The sequence below is a fragment of the Oncorhynchus mykiss genome, chromosome 7, assembly GCF_057628025.1.
Source record: "Oncorhynchus mykiss isolate SJ-2025 chromosome 7, ASM5762802v1, whole genome shotgun sequence".
Lineage (NCBI taxonomy): Eukaryota > Metazoa > Chordata > Actinopteri > Salmoniformes > Salmonidae > Oncorhynchus > Oncorhynchus mykiss.
Genome location: NC_143028.1, coordinates 75,140,001 through 75,162,954, shown reverse-complemented (window position 1 = coordinate 75,162,954; position 22,954 = coordinate 75,140,001). Strand labels below are relative to the sequence as shown.

Genomic DNA, 22,954 nt, shown 5'->3' with positions numbered 1-22,954 from the left:
TCTATCGTTGCTTTACTCTGTTCTGTAGCTGGATTAAGTGGTATCTTTCTATCGTTGCTTTACTTTGTTCTGTATCTGGATTAACTGGTATCTTTCTATCGTTGTTTTACTGTTCTGTAGCTGGATTAGCTGGTATCTTTCTATCGTTGCTTTACTGTGTTCTGTAGCTGGATTAACTGGTATCTTTCTATCGTTGCTTTACTGTGTCCTGTAGCTGGATTAAGTGGTATCTTTCTATCGTTGCTTTACTTTGTTCTGTATCTGGATTAACTGGTATCTTTCTATCGTTGCTTTACTTTGTTCTGTATCTGGATTAACTGGTATCTTTCTATCGTTGTTTTACTGTGTTCTGTAGCTGGATTAGCTGGATTAACTGGTATCTTTCTATCGTTGCTTTACTGTGTTCTGTAGCTGGATTAACTGGTATCTTTCGATCGTTGCTTTACTGTGTTCTGTAGCTGGATTAACTGGTATCTTTCTATCGTTGCTTTACTTTGTTCTGTAGCTGGATTAACTGGTATCTTTCTATCGTTGCTTTACTGTGTTCTGTAGCTGGATTAACTGGTATCTATCTGGATTCCACAACCCAACAATAATACAAATGTCAGAGTTTGTCCGCCACTTGATGTCTTCATTCAAGAAAAGAGAAGCATCACAATAAAACATGAAAGTTAACAGACAAGTATGTTTCCTCTTGTGGCCTAGCCTATGGCCTAGTCCCCCAGATCTGTTTGTGGGTTTACCAACTCCATTGCCGTCAATGTGTTAAGACATAACAATGAGTTGGCACGATAGCGTAAACAGACAACATCAGGCTACAAGACATACAGTAGATGAGAATTATTAACTGATGAGGAACATACATGATCCAAAAGGTTTTCAAGGAGCAAGAGACTGTTGAGATGTTACCGTCGCATTTATTACACAGGGTAGAGGTAGCTAGCCTAGCATTTATTAGCATTTATTACACAGGGTAGAGGTAGCTAGCCTAGCATTTATTACACAGGGTAGAGGTAGCTAGCCTTGCATTTATTAGCATTTATTACACAGGGTAGAGGTAGCTAGCCTAGCATTTATTAGCATTTATTACACAGGGTAGAGGTAGCTAGCCTTGCTAACCCAGACTGACATGAATGAGTACGGTTCTGTGCACATAGTCCAATTAACATAATAATTTGATTTCAAAATGTTTACATGCTTTTACAAGAAGACGATTTCCCCCCCCCCAAAAAAATCCTGTTAACATGGACACATCTGAAATCAGGCTACCTGATGGGACTTTGATGAATGCAGAAAAATCGGCAATCAAAATAAAAACGCTCTCACACAACAACCCTGTTATTTTTTGAGGAGCCTATTAGAGACGGAGTTCGGACCTATAAAGTTTGTATGTGAAAACTATATTTCTAAGATGCATACTTGTGTATTCAAAGGAAATGTGTGCTGCTGGTTCTGGCACATCTGCAGGTCAAACACACCGCTGGAAATCTGATTAAGTTTCTTTACATGTCGTAATCATTTGAAAGATGGCGCAGAAAACCAGATGTTTAAATCGGCATATGCTTACTTCGATTATGATCGCATGCCGATTAAGATTAAGCAGAGTAAGGAGTAAATGACTATTGCATGATCTGCCTGCTGCCACAATCCATTTAATATTGGGTTAATAGTGTGCAGGGCTCCTCAAGTCCTGCCTCTTCCATCTTACTCAGTGATGAATATTCATTCAGGAATTCTGCAACAACCAGGGTAGGTAGTTTTAGTCAGACAGGGAGAAGGCAGTAACTAGTCAGTCTCTTTCTAAAACAGGAGACTTGCTCATTTAATTACAAGCCAATAAATCCAATTTACCCACGCTACTTTTACACAAACAGGCCTCTTTTGTTCCAGTGTCGCAAAATACATTTTGAAATCTATATCATTCAATTATTTCACCCACACGTCTGTTGCCAAGGGCTAAAATAGAAGTCAGTTATATTTCTGATGCAGATCACGCTGCAAGGCCTGTATCTTCCATCTCCTCATTGGTTTATAGAAGCAGGTACCCACGTGCCATCTCCTCATTGGTTTATAGAAGCAGGTACCCATGTGCCATTTCATTGGTTATACCCACGTGGGTGACCGAAAGACGAACGAGGCCAGTGGCGGTAATGCACCTAATTTATGAAAGTTGCCAATCGCAATATAAAGTCAAGAGAAGAAAAAGCCTGGAAGGAGGAGAGATGACTAGAAACGATTCAGTTGACCGTTTAATGCGTGGCTTAATTAGTGGAGTAGAGGACCTTGTGCATTTCAGGTAAAATAACAACTCAATGATTAGAAACCCAGGACAAATTAGCTAGCAACAGCAAGCTAGCTAAATAGGACAAATTAGCTAGCAAGTGCAAGCTAGCTAAATAGGACAAATTACCTAGCAAGTGCAAGCTAGCTAGCTAAATTGCCATAAATGTTTAATGCTTTTTGACCTGTCCCCAAATTAATATAATTGGTTCAGAGTTTGTTTTGATATTTTAACCCTGCGTGTCGTGATCACGTTTGGCGTGGGGGGACAAAATACATTTATGCACAATGGCGCATGCACACAGCCTGTTTGAGTTCCGTGTCAGCTAGCTGTCCTGTTCATCCTCCATGGGAATAGGGAAATGTAATAAATTTAGAGAGACTAGCACCCCAATCTGAACTATTCATATTCGCAGGAGAAGATCGTAAAAAAATTGATTTGTTAGATATGCTTTGCCTCGTTCTCCCACACTGATCAACTCACTGGCGAAATAATGTTTGTGTGAACGGCTAAATCCTTATTATTAGGAGTGTTGCTACATTCACATGGACCAGATGTGAGGTTATGGCCCATTATTACACATAGTAGGAGGACAGTTAGATATTTCCACCACAAGGTTATTATATGTGGTATAGACCTATAACAATACAAGAGTTGTTAACAAAACAACATTGCCGATGGGACTTAAGATGCTCTGATCAATAAGGTTTATTTGTCCATAGACATACCTACTGTAACACAATGTGTCACTCATGAACACTGGAAAGAGCCTTAAAGCCGTAGTCATGTCTGAACCCACGTATCGTCCTTTGAGATAGATGACTTATCGGGATTTTGGTTCCAGAATTGTGGTATCCGCTGTGAATCCACCCCCTCTTTCACAGTGAGAGTGTTCATATACCAACGCTAGTAGCAATCCATCAGTTCTGGGTTTAGGTTCAGAGTGTCTATGAAGAGGCTGATGTGAGCTGCCCCTTGTGTACGTACTCCAGAGCTGTGGCGATGGTTCTCATATCCATCTCAATACTGCGAGCCCAGTTCTCCACATCACCGATTTCCTGGTCAAGAGAAAGATAAAAGGTTAGGAGCCAAAGCTAAAAGATACAATGGGAAGGGTTAGAACTAAACATGAATAAGTAGCCTACACAGATAGATTACAAATGCATAACTGTTTTAGTTATTCTGGTAATGACCAGGGTCCGGTTTCTCAAAAGTATCTTAAGGCTAAGTTAATCTTAGAACCATAGGATCAAATAGAATCTAATTTTATTCATCACTTGCTTCGTAAACAACAGCTGTTGTAATTTAAGGCTCTAGATAGCAGGAAATAGCAGTTACAAAAACACTCAAATCCCAGAGTCCCCCACATGGACTGAACAATATTTGTACATTATTATTTCTAAAATTCTTGAAGTTCTGTCAAGTTGGTTGTTGATCATAGCTAGACAGCCAAACTGTAACTAGGCCACTCGGGAACATTCAATGTCTTCTTGGTAAGCAACTACAGTGTAGATTTGGCCTTGTGTTTTAGGGAATTGTCCTGCTGAAAGGTGAATGGGTCTCCCAGTGTCTGTTGAAAAGCAGACAACCAATTTTCTCTAGGAATTGTCCAGTGCTTAGCTCTATTCCATTTATTTTTATCCCCCCAAGTATCTTTACATTTTGAGTACTTTTTCCACCACTGGTATAGAGGTCCTGGATGGCAGGAAGCTTGGCTCCAGTGATGCACTGGGCTGGGCAGTACGCACTACCCTGTGTAGCGTCTTACGGTCGGATGCCGAGCAGTTTCCATACCAGGCGGTGATGCAACCGGTCAGGATGCTCTCGATGGTCCAGCTGTAGAACTTTTGAGAATCTGGGGACCCATGCCAAATCTTTTCAGTCTCCTGGGGGGAAAAAGGTGTTGTCGTGCCCTCCTTATGACTGTCTTGGTGATGTGGACACTTGAAACGCACAACTGCCTCCACTACAGCCGTGTTGATGTGAAGGGGGAGCGTTCGGCCCTCCTTTTCCTGTAGTCCACGATCAGCTCCTTTGTCTTTAATTAAGTTGGAGGGAGAGGTTGTTGTCCTGGCACCACACTGCCAGGTCTCTGACCTCCCTATAGGCCATCTTATCGTTGTTGGTGATCAGGCCTACCACTGTTGTGGTGTTGGAGTGGTGCTTGGCTACGCAGTTGTGGGTGAACAGGGAGTACAGGAAGGGACTAAGCAGAGGTGTTGTTGCATACCCTTAGCACCTGGAGGCAGCACGTCAGGAAGTCCAGGATCCAGTTGCAGAGGGAGGTGTTTAGTCCCTGGGTCCTTAGATTAGTGATGAGCTTTGTGGGCACTATGGTGTTGAACACTGAGCTGTAGTCAATGAACAGCATTCTCACATAGGTGTTCCTTTTGTCCAGGTGAGAAAGGGCATTGTGGAGTGCAATAGAGATTGCATCATCTGTGGATCTGTTGGGGCGGTATGCGAATTGGAATGGTCTAGGGTTTCCGGGATGATGGTGTTGATGTGAGCCATGACTAGCCTTTCAAAGCACTTCATGGCTACCGACTACGGGGCAGTAGTCATTTAGGCAGGTTACCTTCGCTTTCTTGGGCACAGGGACTATGGTGGTCTGCTTAAAACATGTAGATATTACAGACTCGGTCAGGGAGAGGTTGAAAATGTTAGTGAAAACAATTGCTAGTTGTTCCACGCATGCTCTAACTACACTTCCTGGTAATCCTTGTGAATGTTGACCTGTTTAAAAGGTCTTGCTCATATCGGCTACGGAGAGAGTGATCATAGTCGTCCATAACAGCTAGTGCTCTCGTGCATGCTTCAGTGTTGCTTGCCTTGAAGCAAGCCTGAAAGGCATATAGCCCGTCTGAGGGCATAGCGTGATTTCTTATAAGCGTCCGGATTACTGTCCAGTTCCCTGAAAGCAGCAGGTCTAGCCTTTAGCGCTGTGCAGATGTTGCCTGTAATCCATGGCTTCTGGTTGGGATATGTACGTGGGGACGACTGATCAATCCACTTATTGATGAAGCCCGGTGACTGAGGTGGTATACTCCTGAATCCCGGAACATTTTTCAGTCTGTGATAGTAAAACAGTACTGTAGCGCAGCATCTGCGTTTCCTGACTACTTCCATATTGAGCGAGTCACTGTTACTTCCTTATTTAGTTTTTGCTTGTAAGCAGGAATCAGGAGGATAGAATTATGGTCAGATTTGCCAAATGGAGTGTGAGGGAGAGCTGTATGTGTCTCTGTGTGTAGAGTAAAGGTGGTCTAGAGTTTTTTCCCCCCTCTGGTTGCACATGTAACATGCTGGTAGAAATGAGGTAAAACGGATGTAAGTTTCAATGCATGAAAGTCCCCGGCCACTAGGAGCGGCGCTTCTGGAAAAGCATTTTCAAGTTTGCTTATGGCCTTATACAACTCGTTGAGTGCGGCTTTAGTGCCAGCATCAGTTTGTTGTGGGAAATAGACAGCTACGAAAAATATAGATGAAAACTTTCTTGGTAGATAGTGTGGTCTACAGCTTATCATGAGGTACTCTACCTCAGGCAAGCAATACCTTGAAACTTCCTCAATATTAGCTGTTACTGACAAATAGACATACCAGTTTGAGGTGAGTAATCGCTGTTCTGATAACCAAAAGCTATTTTCAGTCATAAGAGACAAAATAAGTTACAAACAATGCAAAAAATAAAAAACACTCAATAGCGCAATTGGTCAAGAGCTCATAAAACGGCAGCCATCCCCTCCAGCGCCATTTTCATGTAGAGATGTGGTTGAATCTGTGTTTGAAATTCACTGAGGGACCTTACAGTATGTGTGGGGTACAGAGATTATGTAGTCATTCAAAATTTATGTTAAACACTATTATTGCACACAGAATCCATGCAACTTATTATGTGACTGGTTAAACTATTTATTTTAGACTTACCAGAACAACGGGTGTGGAATACTTATTAACTAAAGACATTTCAGCATTTATTATTAATTTGTAAAAATGTTGAAAAATAAAGTTCCACTTTGACATTCTGGGGTATTGTGATGAAAAAAAAAAAATAATACTTTGCAATTATTTTTCTTTTTTTCCTTTTACATTTTATCCATTTTAAATTTAGGCTGTAACACAACAAAACGTGGAAAAAGTCAACGGGTGTGAATAGTTTCTGAAGGCACTTTATATCTAAATACAGTATACAGTGCATTCGGAAAGTATTGCTTTTGTTATGTTACAGCCTTATTCTAAAATGAATTAAATTAATTTATTTAGCCTCAATCTACACACAATAACACAATAATAACAAATTAAAAACAGGTTCAAATGTTTTGCAAATGTATTAACATAAACTGAAACATCACATTTACGTAAGTACTCAGGCCCTTTACTCAGTGCTTTGTTGAAGCCACTTTGGAAGCGATTATATATTCAAGTCTTCTTGGGTATGACGCTACAAGCTTGGCACACCTGTTTTGGGGGAGGGGGGGGGGGGGGTGCTCCCATTGTTCTTTGCAGGTCCTCTCAAGCTCTGTCATGTTGGATGGGAAGCGTCGCTGCACAGCTATTTTCAGGTCTCTCCAGAGATGTTCGATCGGGTTGAAGTCCGGGCTCTGTTTGGGCCACTCAAGGACATTCAGAGACTTGTCTTGGCTGTGTGCTTAGGGTCATTGTCCTCTTGGAAGGTGAACCGTCACCCCAGTCTGAGGTCCTGAGTGCTCTGGAGCAGGTTTTTAAATCAAGGATCTCGCTGTACTTTGCTCCTTTGATCTTTCCCTCGATCCTGACTAGACTCCCAGTCCCTGCAGATGAAAAACATCCACACAGCATGATGCTGCCACCACCATGCTTCACCGTAGGGATGGTGCCAGGGTTCCTCCAGACATGACAAGAGTTCAATCTTGTTTCTCATGGTCTGACAGTCCTTTGGATAACTCCAAGGGGGCTGCCATGTGCCTTTTACTGAGGAGAGGCTTCCGTCTGGCAATTCTACCATAAAGGCCTGATTGGTGGAGTGCTGCAGAGATGGTTGTCCTTCTGGAAGGTTCTCCCATCTCCACATAGGAACTCTGGAGCTCTGTCAGAGTGACCATCTGATTCTTGGTAACCTCCCTGACCAAGGCCCTTCTCCCCTGATTGCTCAGCTTGGCGGCCAGCTCTAGGAAGAGTCTTGGTGGTTCAAACTTCTTCCATTTAAGAATGATGGAGGTCACTGTGTTCTTGGGGACCTTCAATGCTGCAGAAATGTTTTGGTACCGTTCCCCAGATCTTTGCCTCGCCACAATCCTGTCTTGAATATACCACAGGTGGACTCCAATCAAGTTGTAGAAACATCTCAAGGATGATTAATGGAAAGAGGATGCACCTGAGCTCAAGTTCCAGTTTCATAGCAAAGGGTCTGAACACTTATGTGAATAAGGTTTCTGTTTTTTATTTTGAACATTTCTAACCTGTTTTTGCTTTGTCATTATAGGGTATTGTGTGTAGATTGAGGACATTTGTTCATTTAATACATTTTAGAATAAGGCTGTATTGTAACAAAATGTGGGAAGGGGTCTGAATACTTTCCAAATGCACTGCGTCTATGGTAATGACCATTTCCTGCCACAAGGGGGTGGTACTGTCAACTTTATGAATGAGAACCAGACATGGAGGTTCATCTCATTGTCAGAATGTCCTGAAAGTCATCCTCTTGACAAAGCAAAAAAATAAGCCATGACTGAGATGACTCAGAGATATTTTGACGGGAATGAAGCAACCCCCCCCCCCCCCACCCCCCTGACCAAGCCAAGGTCCCTCAGGCTAGTGACACCTTCTTTTCTCAGTTTGCAGTATATGACAAGGATAATGCACCAGCTTCTCAGGACATTGTAGAAGGCCAGGAGGGAATGTGTTTGATGTTCAACAACAAGGGTTTGGATTTCCTTCATACCTCAGTTACCTCCACTATGCTAACAAAGACACAGCACAGAGATTGTCTTACAGCTGAGAAAGAGTGGTCTTGGTAGAACAGTAACTTTCTGTGAGTCACAGATATACATTGATGTGCTTGAGGCCTACTGTAATTGTATATATTTTTTAGAAAACGTTTACCAACAAAGGGTATATAACCTTGTATTGAGATAAACTTTTGTTATTGACCAAATACTTATTTTCCACCATAATTTGCAAATAAATCCATAAAAAATCCTACAATGTGATTTTCTGGATTTTTTTCCCTCATTTTGAATAGTTGAAGTGTACCTATGATGAAAAGTACAGGCCTCTCATGTTTTTAAGGGCGAGAACTTGCACAATTGGTGACTGACTAAATACTTTTTTGCCCCACTGTATGTATGTATGTATGTATGTATACACACACACCAACCCTTGGCTAAAATGCTTTTGAACGTTAGAATGTTTCACTGGATAAGTGACAGAGTTCATGATACATCAAAAAAAGGAGTGGAACTGTTTAAACTAACTTCTGTCTCTAGGGATAGTAAAGATAACTTTGATTTGGGTGCAGAAGGAAAATACCCCATACCACTTCTCCAAACATGTTGTCTGCCACCACTCACCAAAGATTTAGAGATGTTGGTTCCTAATCTAAGACCATATAGGGTTGTGTGTGTGTGTGTGTGTGTACCTTCAGGGCCTGGTTGAAGCCTTCCACCATACTAATCCACTGGCCAGTCTGCTTGGAGAACTGGCCGGCCTGCACCTGTAGCGTCTTCACCTCATGGTCCAGTTTCCTCTGGTTCACATACGCCTTGGCCACCCTGGAGTTAAACACAGTAACTGGAAGATGACTAGGGCTATAGCACATGTTAAAACAATGTTACGTACAACAAGACTTTATAAACACAATATAGATGTGTATAACAACAGTATCAGCCACAAGAGTTCGGAGATGATCAGAAAACGAATGCAAAGTTTGGCACAAGAATGGAAGCTAACTAAGTTCCATTATTCAATAGAATACATCTTATGGGCAAAGGCATTCTATTTGATATTGGAAACTGAAGGGAAAGTAGACTGACAGTTCCTGAAAAAGAGTAAAATGATGTCCTTACGAACTCCTTAATGTTAAATCTCAAAGAGGGGAGAAATGTTGCTACACTTGACTTAATCCTCTTTTTGTTAACGGCAATATAATGTAGTGGCACAACAATGGTGGTCAACGTCTAACTGTTGCTCAATAAGATGCTTTTCTTGGGTTTGGCCTTTATGTTGCTGTCATAACGATTCTATATTACCAGTGTACATTGTGCTGTGGAGTCACATGCCATCATTGGTGAACACAGTGATTGAAGGCTAAGCACACAAACGGGGTAGTTTCTCCAGCACAGATTATGCCTAGGCCTGGAAAACACAACTCACTTGAGAATCTCCATTAAAAATGCTTTTTAGTCCAGGATGAAGTTTAATCTGTGTCGGGGACAGTGCTCCACAGGGTTCAATTTGCAGGCAGTCTTCAATAATAACATGCTATAATAAGCCAAGGCTACTCAAACAGAAGACAGTAGCTAAAGCATTTTCAATGCTGGTTAACAACAAATGTCTAATATGTCACGTGTCAAGCCATTTGAAATGAATTGGCTGAGTTGAACAGCTGAATGACTTGAACCCAATGGGACATAGAATGGGTTACATAAAAGAGGTAAGTTACAAACAGGGCATTCTTACCCCACATTAAGGTGGTCCACCAAGGCTTCTGTTAGACAGGTGGCAGCAGTAATTGCCTCTCGTCTACGTCCCTCTGTGCAGGGAAAAAGAAAACAGCTGTCATGTCATGGGTGAATGGAATTTGCCTCCGCTGGAGATGGCAGCATGGGCAGCTAACTGGTTAGCCATCAGGTCAAGACAACGCGAGAAGCTAGCTAGCTGGTTTCTGAGGCTACTTAGTTATGCGCTAGCTAGCTTTGGGCATCAGTGTGAGTTCCTCTACGAACACAGAACTAGATACAATTTGTTGTCGTCGTTGCATGATGGGACCATAGTTAAGGGCCGTCCACATCAAGGATGAGAAGTGTTTTATTGTTATAATCTAATTCAAGTTAACAGGTGCATTCATACTACAACGATAACTACAAAAATAGTGGAAAACGAGAGCCATCTAAACTTGCCTGGGCAACTAGACATGTGAGCATATTGTTGGCAACATTAATTCTAGGACATTTTGGGAGAATTATAATCCACAACAAACAGCACATATTTACCAATAGTATCTGTTAACGCTGATAACATCCTGACAAAATACACACTGACTGGTCGCTAATGTGCCTTTCTGGACCTTGTAAACTGTCTAGAAATGACAAATTACTGACCCAAATAGTTGCCGATCAGATTTTTATTATTTGGGAATGAAACATGCATTCAGAACACAGGGTTATTGAAATTACATTCACTGCAAAAAAATATATGCATTATTACATTGTGTTGTTATAGCCTAGGTATGAACATTTGGTCGCAGTTGTAAATGAGAACTTGTTCTAAACTAGCCTACTTGGTTAAATAAAGGTGAAATAAAAAAATGAATGCAGCATATCGGAAACCCAACTGCCGATTTTTGTGTATTGTTGTGAATTGTTAGATACTACTGCACTGTTGGAGCTAGGAACACAATCATTTCACTACACCTGCAATACCATCTAAATATGTATATGTGACCAATACAATTTGATTTGGAAGGATGAAGAAGTCACTATGACAACTAACACACCCGGAAGGACAGAATGGTCTGTTACCTTATTCATAGGCCTACAGCGAGCAATAGCGGGGTTTGTTAAGTTCATTGGCAGGTGTAGGCTACTGTATAACAATACACTCTCCTCTAGTGTGGATGCTCGCCAACGTTTTATAGTTGTGTATTATATGTCGTTATAGTTAGTTATTGACCTTGGTGTGAATGGCCATGTATTAGTTAAAATAAGCTAGCATGCAGTTAGTCACGAAATTCACAATACTTGTCCCATCTCATGCATTTTCAACAGTTGTCTGCCTTTGTGTCAGTCTAGGTTCAGGATCACAAGTAACTTAACTAGAACAAGCTTAACGTTGCTGCTCGCAAATTAGCTAGCTAGCTATATTTAGTAGTACTGTTTTAGCATAACTATCGCTAGCTAATCAGACAACTTCAGTTTCACACGATACCTTCTTTCCTCTCACCTTGAAGTTCTTTTCGTTCGGTCTGCTTCGATTGGTGCTCCTTTAATAAACGAGAAAGCATTTTTACGTTGTTGTTCGTTCAGTTGAATGTTTTAATCAAGAGATATTTTAATTTAGCAAAGCTATCAGAACTCGGAGCTGTTGTCACGAGACCGCCCAATGCGGAAGAGACTTGTACCACGTGATCTTCTTCGTCTTCTTCTTCTTTTTTAAATGTAACTTTGATATAACTAGGCAAGTCAATTATGAAGAAATTCTTACTTACAATGACGGCCAAACCCGGAAGATGCTGGGCCAATTGTGTACTGCCCTATGGCACAGCCAGATGTGATACAACCTGGATTCGGACCAGGGACTGTGGCCACCTCTTGCACTGAGATGCAGTGCCTTAGACCACTACACCACTCGGGAGCCTAAATGAGGTTTGACGGTGGTTGGCATCCAATAAATGTTGCATTACCGCCACATACTAGTATATAATAAAATAATAATTTTAAATAAATAATATAATAAAAAATAAAACAAATACCCAACCATCTAACACTACACTCACAACAATTAGTAATAACTACCAATCCCTGCAGTACAGTTGACAATCATTACTGTACATGCAAAGAATCCAATCTTACTGAAACATATATCGCTTGTTGGTTTATCCCTGGACAATTTTATATCAATCTCTTCATTCAAAGGCTCAATCATGGACACTCTTACTGACATTTGTGGCTGCTTTGTGTGATGTATTGTTGTCTCTACCTTCTTGACCTTTGTGCTGTTGACTGTGCCCAATAATGTTTGTAGTACACTCGACTGAAAGAACACAGTTCGTTCACCGTATACTCATTAAGTATGTAGTATACAGTTTGTTAGTATGGGTATTTGAACACAGCTATAGTGAATTTTACAAACACTTATTATATGTGTTTAAGTATGTGTTTGGTTTACGCTTACCTTGGTGGGACATTTTGATAACCATGTAATTATCTCTCAGACAAGGTCAGTTTTATCAATATATTTGCCTCAATTTACTCAAAAATGCTAAATAATTAACAGAAAAGGCCGCAGCAAGACTACAAATTTAGCAGGAAGCTCCAGCACCTCATTTCTAACTGACAATGTCATCTATCATTCACCATCGCGATCAGAGACCTGTCCCCAATCCACGATGAATCCATGTGCTGTATTGACATGAATGGAATAAAGTGTTGAACCTCTTCAGTCCCCTTTCTCAGTTTTAGCTACAGTAGCCACTGACTACACTTTAGCTAGCTAGTTCGCAGAGCAGTAGATCAAACAATCATTTTGTATTACTTAGCATTCAAATGTTTGTACAACATGTCGACTTTGGTGACTATTTTAGACCTTATGGCATTTTTCAAGGATCAGCATAGGAGCATTAAAAGGGGGGAAGACCACTCTCAGTCTGGCCGTGTGGAGAAGACCACTCTCAGTCTGGCCATGATGAGAAGACCACTCTCAGTCTGGCTGTGTGGAGAAGACCACTCTCAGTCTGGCCATGTGGAGAAGACCACTCTCAGTCTGGCCATGGGGAGAAGACCACTCTCAGTCTGGCCATGTGGAGAAGACCACTCTCAGTCTGGCCGTGTGGAGAAGACCACTCTCAGTCTGGCTGTGTGGAGAAGACCACTCTCAGTCTGGCCATGTGGAGAAGACCACTCTCAGTCTGGCCATGTGGAGAAGACCACTCTCAGTCTGGCCGTGTGGAGAAGACCACTCTCAGTCTGGCCGTGTGGAGAAGACCACTCTCAGTCTGGCCGTGTGGAGAAGACCACTCTCAGTCTGGCCGTGTGGGGAAGACCACTCTCAGTCTGGCCATGATGAGAAGTGCAGCTATAGTGAGGGGCAACTTACCTGTTTGGTCAGGGCCAGCATGAGGGATAACATTTATCCTGTCTCAGTGAGTGTAGCTCTTACGTTAAGTTTGAGCATCTTAGCAAAACAATGAGTTCTATACAGCTGTCAACATTCTACAAGGAAAGAGCTACTTAATTAATCAATTATATAACCATTAACCAGATAACCCCGGATACCAGACTTAGATGAGTGATAACTCAGTTCTAGAATGTTGTCATTGATGAGAATGAATCTAAAAATCTATTGACATTCAGAATTGACTTTGTTTATACATCCAGCCTGTATTGTAGTTACATGACCAGAGACAAATCTTCAAATGCACAGTATTTATTTGGAGTGGTACATTCAGTCTTGATTTATAGGATCCTTTTATGAAATGGGTATTTGAACACAGCTATATGTCAAGTGATAAAGTCCCAAGTTATCAATTAAAAGTTTATGGAAAAACTGCACTTGTCCTCATGAAATGGACAGTTTATTAATATTCTACAGCTGTAATGTCATCAATCAAATCAAACTTTATTTATATTGCACATTTCTTACAACAAATGCATTTCAAGGTCTTCAAAGTCAGGCATTGAAAGACATGTGTCACGTAACAACCTTCCTCTCGGCAGGTCTCTATAGGTGACCAGGGGATTCTCTCTGCCACGTGCAAATGCCTCCATGGAGCTTATCAGTGTAGCCATGCAACCTATTATGGCAGTTCACAATATCGTCCATACGGATGTGGAATGTGATTGGAGGAAGCCAGCCGTGGCCCAACCAGGTGCAGTCAATGGAGGACCTATATTTGGCTGAAGACTACAACCCTCTATCTCCGTTCAGTGGAATGGCATGTCTCCTTGAACCTGTGCCAGAACAACCACTACCCTCCCTGTCATCCCTGTCTGTACCGGCATGGTTAAAAACAAGCGCACCTGGGGCATGCAGACATCCTGCATGGCTTGTTTGCTGTCGGTGGAGCAGCAGGAGGCTATACGGCAGGCAAGTTGGACAGCGCATCAAACCCAACTGGCACAATATGAGAGGGAGGTTGACGGCCAGCAATTATGGAGCAGTGGTTAGCAGTGGTTAGGGCCAAGCGCGTTACTCTGTCGCTGCTAAAAAGGGGTCCTCCGATCAGTTGTTGTCTGTAAAGTGGGGGACAGATAACGAAGAGGGCATCAAGGCATTTCAAATGGCTACAGGGATGGATGTGCAGGAGTCAAGGCCTTGGGTCACCGGATCTGGAGTGGTGGAGGTCAGTTGTGTCCCTATGTTGAATATTCAAAGTATTTATATTTCTAACCGCCTCCATGAAGACCATCCTTACTGCCACCAGGTCCAAGGTCAACTCCGCATCACTGGAAGGGACAGTTGCTACTTCATTGTGTGGACTCATATTGCTACTCGTGTGAGTACCTGTTTTCAGGGAAGACAATGATCCAAGAATATTCCACATAGTTCATAAACACACACACACACACACACACACACACACACACACACACACACACTAGGCTCCAATAATAGGTTATATTACATACAAGTTATGCTCCAAGAAGCCAACTAAAGTAACGTAGTTAACTTTATCATGGGCACGGTGGGAACTCATTTCTGTGATGTTCAAAATATCAATGTGCTTTAGTCTCCACAACTGGATGTTTGCTCTCGGATCACACGGGCACAGGATGTTCATGCACCAGATGGCTTGAGGGATACACTGCTGTTGGACTGCAAAACAAAGAGACATTATGTTGGAAGTCCCCCCTAGTTTTCTACAATAAAATGATGGCAGCCAGAGAGAAAGAGGCGAAGCGAGAGGGGTAACTCAGAGAGGGGTAACTCAGCTCAAAAGCTGTCTACTCCAGCAGGTGGTGTTTTCTATTTTTTTTGCTTTTCCAAACGAGGAGTTTTTGTACAGAGGTCAAATTTGGTCAACAAACTAAATTTAAACGGCTTATTTGCTACGTCAAATCAAATCAAATTCATTTATATAGCCCTTCGTACATCAGCTGAAATCTCAAAGTGCTGTACAGAAACACAGCCTAAAACCCCAAACAGCAAGCAATGCAGGTGTAGAAGCACGTGAGGTTTACTTGATTGAAGTTGTGTGATATAAGGAGAAAAAATACAGGGTAGGGACATCCTGTCCTATTTTACATTTCAACGGGCTAGGGATGTGGTTGTTCACATTTGTATCTGCACTCATTGGCAGAATGGCCCCACCTGATCTTTCCTTCTCCCAACTGCCTTCAATTTATTTATTTATTTTTTTACCACTTTTTCTCCCCAATTGGAAGTTATAGTCTTGTCCCATAGCTGAAACTCCCGTACAGACTCGGGAGACGCAAAGGTCGAGAGCCATGCGTCCTCCGAAACATGACCCTGCCAAGCCGCACTGCTCTCTTAACCTGGAATCCAGCCGCACCAATAGAGCGCAATGGGACAGGGACATCCCGGCCAGCCAAGCCCTCCCCTAACCCGGACGACGCTGGGCCAATTGTGCACCGTCTCATTGGTCTCCCAGTCACAGCCGGCTGTGGCACAGCACGGGATCGAACCCTGGTCTGTAGGGACGCCTCAAGCACTGTGACGCAGAGCCTTAGGCCTCTGCGCCACTCGGGAGGCCCTGCCCTCCATGTTTTTAAGACATTTATTTTCATTGTTTTGAGCGGCCAATGGAGTGTCTGGGCAATATAATGGAACATCTGTGTGGAAGCCCTCAATGGCGCTGCCCATGCTAATGCAGCCTTTTGGCCGCTAGAGGTCTCTATCATTCTCTAAGATTTAGCCCAAAACCTTTTGAATTGATTGTTTGTGTGCTCTGACTGGTAGCAGGTATGATGGAGAATGCACATCCACCTATAGCATTAGGGTTTCCACTAGTTACCACAGACACAAGTCAAAAGTGGCTATATGGTAAACATTTCTGAAAACTAAAATGAGCTTTTTGGTCTTAATTTAAGGTTAGGCATGAGGTTAGGGTTAGGCATAAGGTTAGCAGTGTGGTTAAGGTTAACGTTAGGTTTCAAATCAGATTTTAAGAAGATAAATTGTAGAAATAGTCAGGGTTTATTATTTTGTGGCTGTGGTAACTAAACTAGTGATGACCTTGAAAAGCAGGGTATTTATTCCCTGTTCTGTAAATCTGCAGAGAGAAAGGAAAGAAACATGACAGGGACAAAACTACTGTTGTCTCCAAGTTCCTCCAGACCCACTGTAGCCTTCCAAAAAGTAAAGAAATCACATGTTTCGTTCAAGGGACACCATGACTGGGACACCACCCAGTCATAATACCACGATGTGCTTATCTGTAATCCTATTCCCATACAGCCCCCATACTCAACTTGTCACGCCCTGATCTGCTTCACCTGTCCTTGTGCTTGTCTCCACCCCCCTCCAGGTGTCACCCATCTTCCCCACTATCCCCTGGGTATTTATACCTGTGTTTTCTGTCTGTGTGTGCCAGTTTGTCTTGTTTGTTCAAGTCTACCAGCGGTGTTTTGTGTCTCGGCGCCTACCTTTTCGAGTTTCTCTTTTCTCGCCCTCCTGATTCTGAGCCCACCTGCCTGACCACTCTGCTTGACCCTGAGCCTGCCTGCCATCCTGTACCTTTGCTCCTACCCCTGCCTGCCATCCTGTACCTTTGCTCCTACCCCTGCCTGCCATCCTGTACCTTTGCTCCTACCCCTGCCTGCCATCCTGTACCTTTGCTCCTACCCCTGCCTGCCATCCTGTACCTTTGCTCCTACCCCTGCCTGCCTTGACCGGTCACTTGCCTGCCCCTGTTGTTACAATAAACATTGTTAGTTCACACAGTCTGTACTTGGGTCTTACCTTCATTCTTGATGCAACTGGCTGGCAGAACGGCATAAGAACGCACATATGTGCCAAAATATGTAGAATTATGTAGAATTACAGGAAATGTGCTTTAAAAAACGCAAAATGTTCTCTCTGCCAACATGAGGGATTTGAAGAGTTCGAGATCACATGGATTGCAAGTATCTCTGATATACAGGATCCACCTCCTCCACCTTCTATTTCCTGCCTCAACCATTAGTATTAATCAATACAGGGATATTGCTGACTGCAGTGGTGGAGAGGTGGGGGTAAAGAGGGGAACAGGGATAAAGAAAAAAATGACCCTGGCTTTAAGTACTGGCTACCATCTAAAATAAGCTTTCTCCTTGAAGTGAGTGTGGCCTAGACTGCTAATGAGTTCTTGTGTTGGGTTGTTGGGTGACGGTGTCGCACGCACACACGCACACACGCAGGGTGTCCCTGCAGATCTGACAGATAGCTCTATAGTCTCTAGTCTGTGTACACCTCGGCCAGCTATCAACTATTGTTCATCCTCTACCACCCCTACTGTGCTTTGTTCACACATTCTGGGCTCTGAGCCCAAAGCTGCCAAGATATTTTCAAACTGTTCTCAAGCCCACTGACTTGCAATTCCTTCCATCTCTTTGTTTTCCTTCTTAGCATCTTTTGGAAAGGTTACCATTCTTTTTGTAAAGTCACGAATAGACAAAATCATGTTTTTCCATGAAATTGAAAGATATTGTTGCTTCAACATTGATAACATTGGATCCTAAAGTTACTGGTCCCCTCCCCCATGTCAAACACTTGGATTCAGGAGGCGGGATTATTAAGGGGACACAACAATGGTAACATGATATTCTCTTACCTAATTTAAATAAGTACCGTCTTGTACCCAACATCGGATAAGGTATGTTTGCAAAGGGGCATGGTTTATTTAGCTAGATAGCTACTCTACTGGTGCCAAACTTTGACTGTAGGGTGTCAGCATATATGACTCAAAGTTTACACTATTCATCTATGGCAAAGATATTTACATGTTTCCCCCTTTCATCTGTGTCTGGTGTTAGCTAGTTCATGACTAGCTAGAATTTCAGCCAGCATAGAACAAAAGGAGGGAAAGTGTCGTTCAAAACTCTGATGCAGCTGTCAACACATCCGTCAGTGAACCGCATCACAAGAGACATTCACAATCACAAGAGACATTCACAATCACAAGAGACATTCACAAGAGACATTCACAATCACAAGAGACATTCACAAGAGACATTCACAAGAGACATTCACAAGAGACATTCACAATCACAAGAGACATTCACAAGAGACATTCACAAGAGACATTCACAAGAGACATTCACAAGAGACATTCACAAGAGACATTCACAAGAGACATTCACAAGAGACATTCACAAGAGACATTCACAATCACAAGAGACATTCACAATCACAAGAGACATTCACAAGAGACATTCACAAGAGACATTCACAAGAGACATTCACAAGAGACATTCACAATCACAAGAGACATTCACAAGAGACATTCACAAGAGACATTCACAAGAGACATTCACAATCAGAAGAGACATTCACAATCACAAGAGACATTCACAAGAGACATTCACAAGAGACATTCACAAGAGACATTCACAAGAGACATTCACAATCACAAGAGACATTCCAAAACGGAGATGTATAATTTTTTTTTTTTTTAAATGACATTTATTGATGCAATTTTAATGTTGTTTGAGTCGCTTTGTGTATTACCAGATTTACTTTTGATTAGTTTACTGCAACACTGCATCCAAGTTGCTTGACATAGGCATTTCAAAGAGCTGTCAGTCAAGGCGAGCTCGTGAATGTAAGCTCCCTGCCCACCTGTCTTTTCAAACTTCCTGGTAGTTAGCCTTCAGAGATTTTATAGCATTTCTATCCCCAATATATTCTGTCAGATATTTTAGTCACCCAAAAGGCTATTTTACATGGGAAACACAATGACTGTTCGGGACCTTTTAAAAGGATGGAGTTTTTGTCCATTATTGATTTTATATACAGTATGAGCTATGTAAATCGATATGCCCAGAACAGGGATAATGGAATACTGTATATTTTATTTAAAAGGCATTGACACTACATGTGGTTTATTTACACACATTGGACAGCTGAAAGGAAACACTAGGCCAATGTCTTGATGCCAGGACTCCCAGATTGGTTTCTTCATGTTTTCTGTAATAACAGATAAATAATAACTAGCAAAGGACATTTATTGAAGGAAATATGGTGTGCTTGCTAGTCTTGAAGTACAGTATTTATGGTTGTGAAATAGTACTAGTAGTGATGGCAGTAGAGTAATGGTAGTAATAGGGTTTCCATAGGCTTTTGTTTGTGAAAGTTACTTATTTTGGGGTGGTTTATACTGTAGGTGTGGAGTTATTAAAGTGGGTTTGTATAGTAGGCTAGAGTGAGTTCTATATCATCATAGAATAAGCCATATAATGTGTGTTTAAGCTCTATATCTCTCTATATATTTTAGTTTGAACATTCAGGAACATTTTGTGGCAGTGATTTTTGGTTTTTTGAATGTGAAGCCTGCATTCTGTCATTGAAATGAATGGGGATACAACAAAGCTGTCTAGTTTATGAAGTAGGAATGGTAGCAAAAAGCTATTGTTGAAGCCATCTAAGTTGAGTCAGTTGGCACATGTCAACATTGGGTTGATGTTTGTAGCTGAAACGGATCAAGAGCAGTGGTGAATCCACATTTTGTCATTGAAGTCTGTATAGCTTTAATGCAAATTTAAAACTGTTATCATTCAAAAAAGTACTAACAGCATCAACAATCTTTTGACAAGAAATCTACATTGAGTCAGTCTGTCAATGTTGGTTAGGTGTATGTTGCATAAACGGTGTAAGAGCAATGGCAAATGCAAATACTTCCCATTCAAGCCTATGGAGCTTTTATGAACGTTTAAAAATGGTTATAGTTCCAGAAGTATAAAACGTATCAAAAAACCTTTGGCAAGCCTCGGACACACTTTAGCTGGCTAGCGACAACACAAAGGTATAGTTACGTCAAGATTATGAGTCATAAAGCCAAAGTCATTCCTTTACTCTCCACCATCGTCATCAATAGATTTACCCAGTTTTGCTCCTAATGAGAGGCACTGAGGCTAGCTAGGCTAGTTAGCTATAGATTTACACTAGAGTACATTTTAGGTATAGCGAACAACACAGCTAGCTAGCTAAACTTGGGTATCTTGGCCCCGTTATGGCCGAATCAATCACTAAATTGTACTGCACTGTACAAGACTGCCTCGGTTAAAAGAGAGCTTATATTGCCAGCTAGCTACCGGGAGCAAAACAACTTACTTGTTTGTAATTTAACCTCCAGAGTCCTGTTTGGTCATCCAGCCCTTCTTCAAAAGAGGAATCATTAGAAACAGCCATTGCTAATTATTTAGCAGTCTCGGATAGTCAGCACAAGGTAACATAGCTCCTGTGAACCTGTAAACTTGTCATGTTCGTTGATGGAGGAATTAGACCAAGGTGCAGCGTGGTAAGCGTACATCATTTTATTAGATGAACTACAACCGACCGTGATGCAGTGCAGAACGCAACTACACACAAACAAGATCCCACAACTAAAGGTGGAAAAAAAAAGGCTGCCTAAGTATGATCCCCAATCAGAGACAGCTGCCTCTGATTGGGAACCATACCCGGCCAACAAAGAAATAGAGAAACTAGAATGCCCACCCAAATCACACCCTGACCTAACCAAATAGAGAAATAAAAAGGCTCTCTAAGGTCAAGGCGTAACAAAACTAGCACCGCCCCCGTTTTGAAAAGTGGGAAAGAAGGATTTAGGGCTCCCGTTGGGCTGTAGTCTTTTCAACACCAGGGAAACTTAGATATCCTGCAATGCCCTGGCAGATAGGTGAATGATTGTGGATGTCGGTGAAACACAAAGGCCACAATAATTGCTACAGAAATACGATTCCATTCATTTTTAGATCAGACAACAGGCTTAATCAACCAATGACGTCATTGGTTGAACTCTCCCGTTGCGAAAAAAAATAAAATAAATACAGCCACAGTATAGTACGTAATTATGTCTGAAACACCCTCTCATCACTCATAGTGAATTGCGTTTATAATTCCTAAGGTGTGTCACTGCTGCATTTTGGAGCTCAGGCCTATAACTTGGCAACATAAATAGATGGAGGTATTATGGCTACAACTGTCTCAGTGGTCCAGAGAAGCACTATGTGGGTGCAGGAATGTGATCGTAGATAGGGCCTCTGTTTTGGGTTGGAACCCTCTTTTCCTCAGAGACAATACACTCCCTACATGAACTACAGCACAGTTATTTCCATGATATGTAGGAGTGATAGGGGTGTGGAGCCTTAGCCAAATACATTAAAACTCAGTTTGCACAATTCCTGACATTTTAATCCAAGTTAAAATTCCCTTTTTTTTTATGTCAGTTAGCATCACCACTTTATTTTAAGAATGTGAAATGTCAGAATAATAATAGAGAGAATGATTTATTAGCTTTTATTTCTTTCATCACATTCCCAGGGGGTCAGAAGTTTACATACACTCAATTAGTATTCGGTAGCATTGCCTTTAAATTGTTCAACTTGGGTCAAACGTTTCAGGTAGCCTTCCACAAGCTTCCCACAATAAGTCGGGTGAATTTTGGCCCATTTCTACTGACAGAGCTGGTGTAATTGAGTCAGGTTTGTAGACCTCCTTGCTCCCACACGCTTTTTCAGTTCTGCCCTCAAATTTGAGGTCAGGGCTTTGTGATGGCCACTCCAATACTACCTTGACTTTGTTGTCCTTAAGCCATTTGCCACAACTGAAAGTATGCTTGGGTATCAATAATATGCATTGTATACATTGTCCATTTGGAAGACCCATTTGCGACCAAGCTTTAACTTCCTGACTGTTGTCTTGAGATGCTGCTTCAATATATCCACATAATGTTCCTTCCTCATGAGCCATCTATTTTGTGAAGTGCACCAGTCACTCCTGCAGCAAAGCAGCCCGAGAACATGATGCTACCACCCCCGCGCTTCACGGTTGGGATGGTGTTCTTCGGCTTGCAAGCCTCTGCCTTTTTCCTCCGAACATAACCATGGTCAATATGGCCAAACAGTTCTATTTTTGTTTGGTGCGAAAAGTGATTTGCACTTTTCGCACCAAAGTACGTTCATCTCTAGGAGACAGAACGCGTCTCCTTCCTGAGCAGTATGATGGCTATGTGGTCCCATGGTGTTTGTACTTGCGTACTATTGTTTGTACAGATGAACGTGGTACCTTCAGACGTTTGGAAATTGCTTCCAAGGATGACCCAGACTTGTGGAGGTCTACAATTTTTTTCTGAGGTCTTGGCTGATTTCTTTTGATTTTCCCATGATGGCACTGAGTTTGAAGGTAGGCCTTGAAATACATTTACAGGTACACCTCCAATTGACTCAAATGATGTAAATTAGCCTATCAGAAGCTTCTAAAGCCATGACATCATTTTCTGGAATTTTCCAAGCTGTTTAAAGGCACAGTCAACATACTGTATGTAAACTTCTGACCCACTGGAATTGTGATACAGTGCATTTTAAGTGAAATAATCTGTCTGTAAACAATTGTTGGAAAAATTACTTGTGTCATGCACAAAGTAGATGTCCTAACCGACTTGCCAAAACTATAGTTTGTTAACAAGAAATGTGTGGAGTGGTTGAAAAATGAGTTTTAATGACTCCCGACTTCCGACTTCAACTGTACATAAAATGTTTGATCTAAGTGCACATAAGATCATGGTGTGATATACTGTATGGATTGAAGAGACATACAGCCCCG

General features: G+C 41.9%; 1 protein-coding gene across 2 annotated transcripts; it reads right to left on the bottom strand.

Annotated features, from left to right (window-relative positions):
* Nucleotides 1-897: 897 nt before the first annotated feature.
* Nucleotides 898-11,817, bottom strand: LOC110528584 (biogenesis of lysosome-related organelles complex 1 subunit 1). 2 transcript variants are annotated; one of them, XR_016497444.1, is made up of 5 exons: nucleotides 11,420-11,636; nucleotides 9,938-10,010; nucleotides 8,898-9,030; nucleotides 2,411-3,339; nucleotides 898-2,374 (listed from the first exon to the last, which is right to left on the bottom strand). XR_016497444.1 is itself a non-coding variant. In XM_021610714.3 (4 exons), the coding sequence occupies exons 1-4, from the start codon at nucleotides 11,478-11,480 to the stop codon at nucleotides 3,229-3,231; spliced, it is 378 nt and encodes a 125-aa protein (XP_021466389.2). In that variant the 5' UTR covers nucleotides 11,481-11,817; the 3' UTR covers nucleotides 898-3,228. The 2 variants fall into 2 exon arrangements, 1 of the variants encoding a protein (XP_021466389.2); XM_021610714.3 differs by having other exon boundaries at nucleotides 898-3,339; nucleotides 11,420-11,817.
* Nucleotides 11,818-22,954: the final 11,137 nt, after the last annotated feature.

Bases quoted from the DNA above. Each gene is read 5' to 3' on its own strand.
- LOC110528584 (XM_021610714.3), bottom strand. From the start codon at position 11,480: ATGCTTTCTCGTTTATTAAAGGAGCACCAATCGAAGCAGACCGAACGA. The intron at 10,011-11,419 runs GTGAGAGGAAAG...TTCCCTGCACAG, and splicing joins CGAACGAAAAGAACTTCAAG to AGGGACGTAGACGAGAGGCA. The intron at 3,340-8,897 runs GTACACACACAC...TCTCTTGACCAG, and splicing joins GCTTCAACCAGGCCCTGAAG to GAAATCGGTGATGTGGAGAA.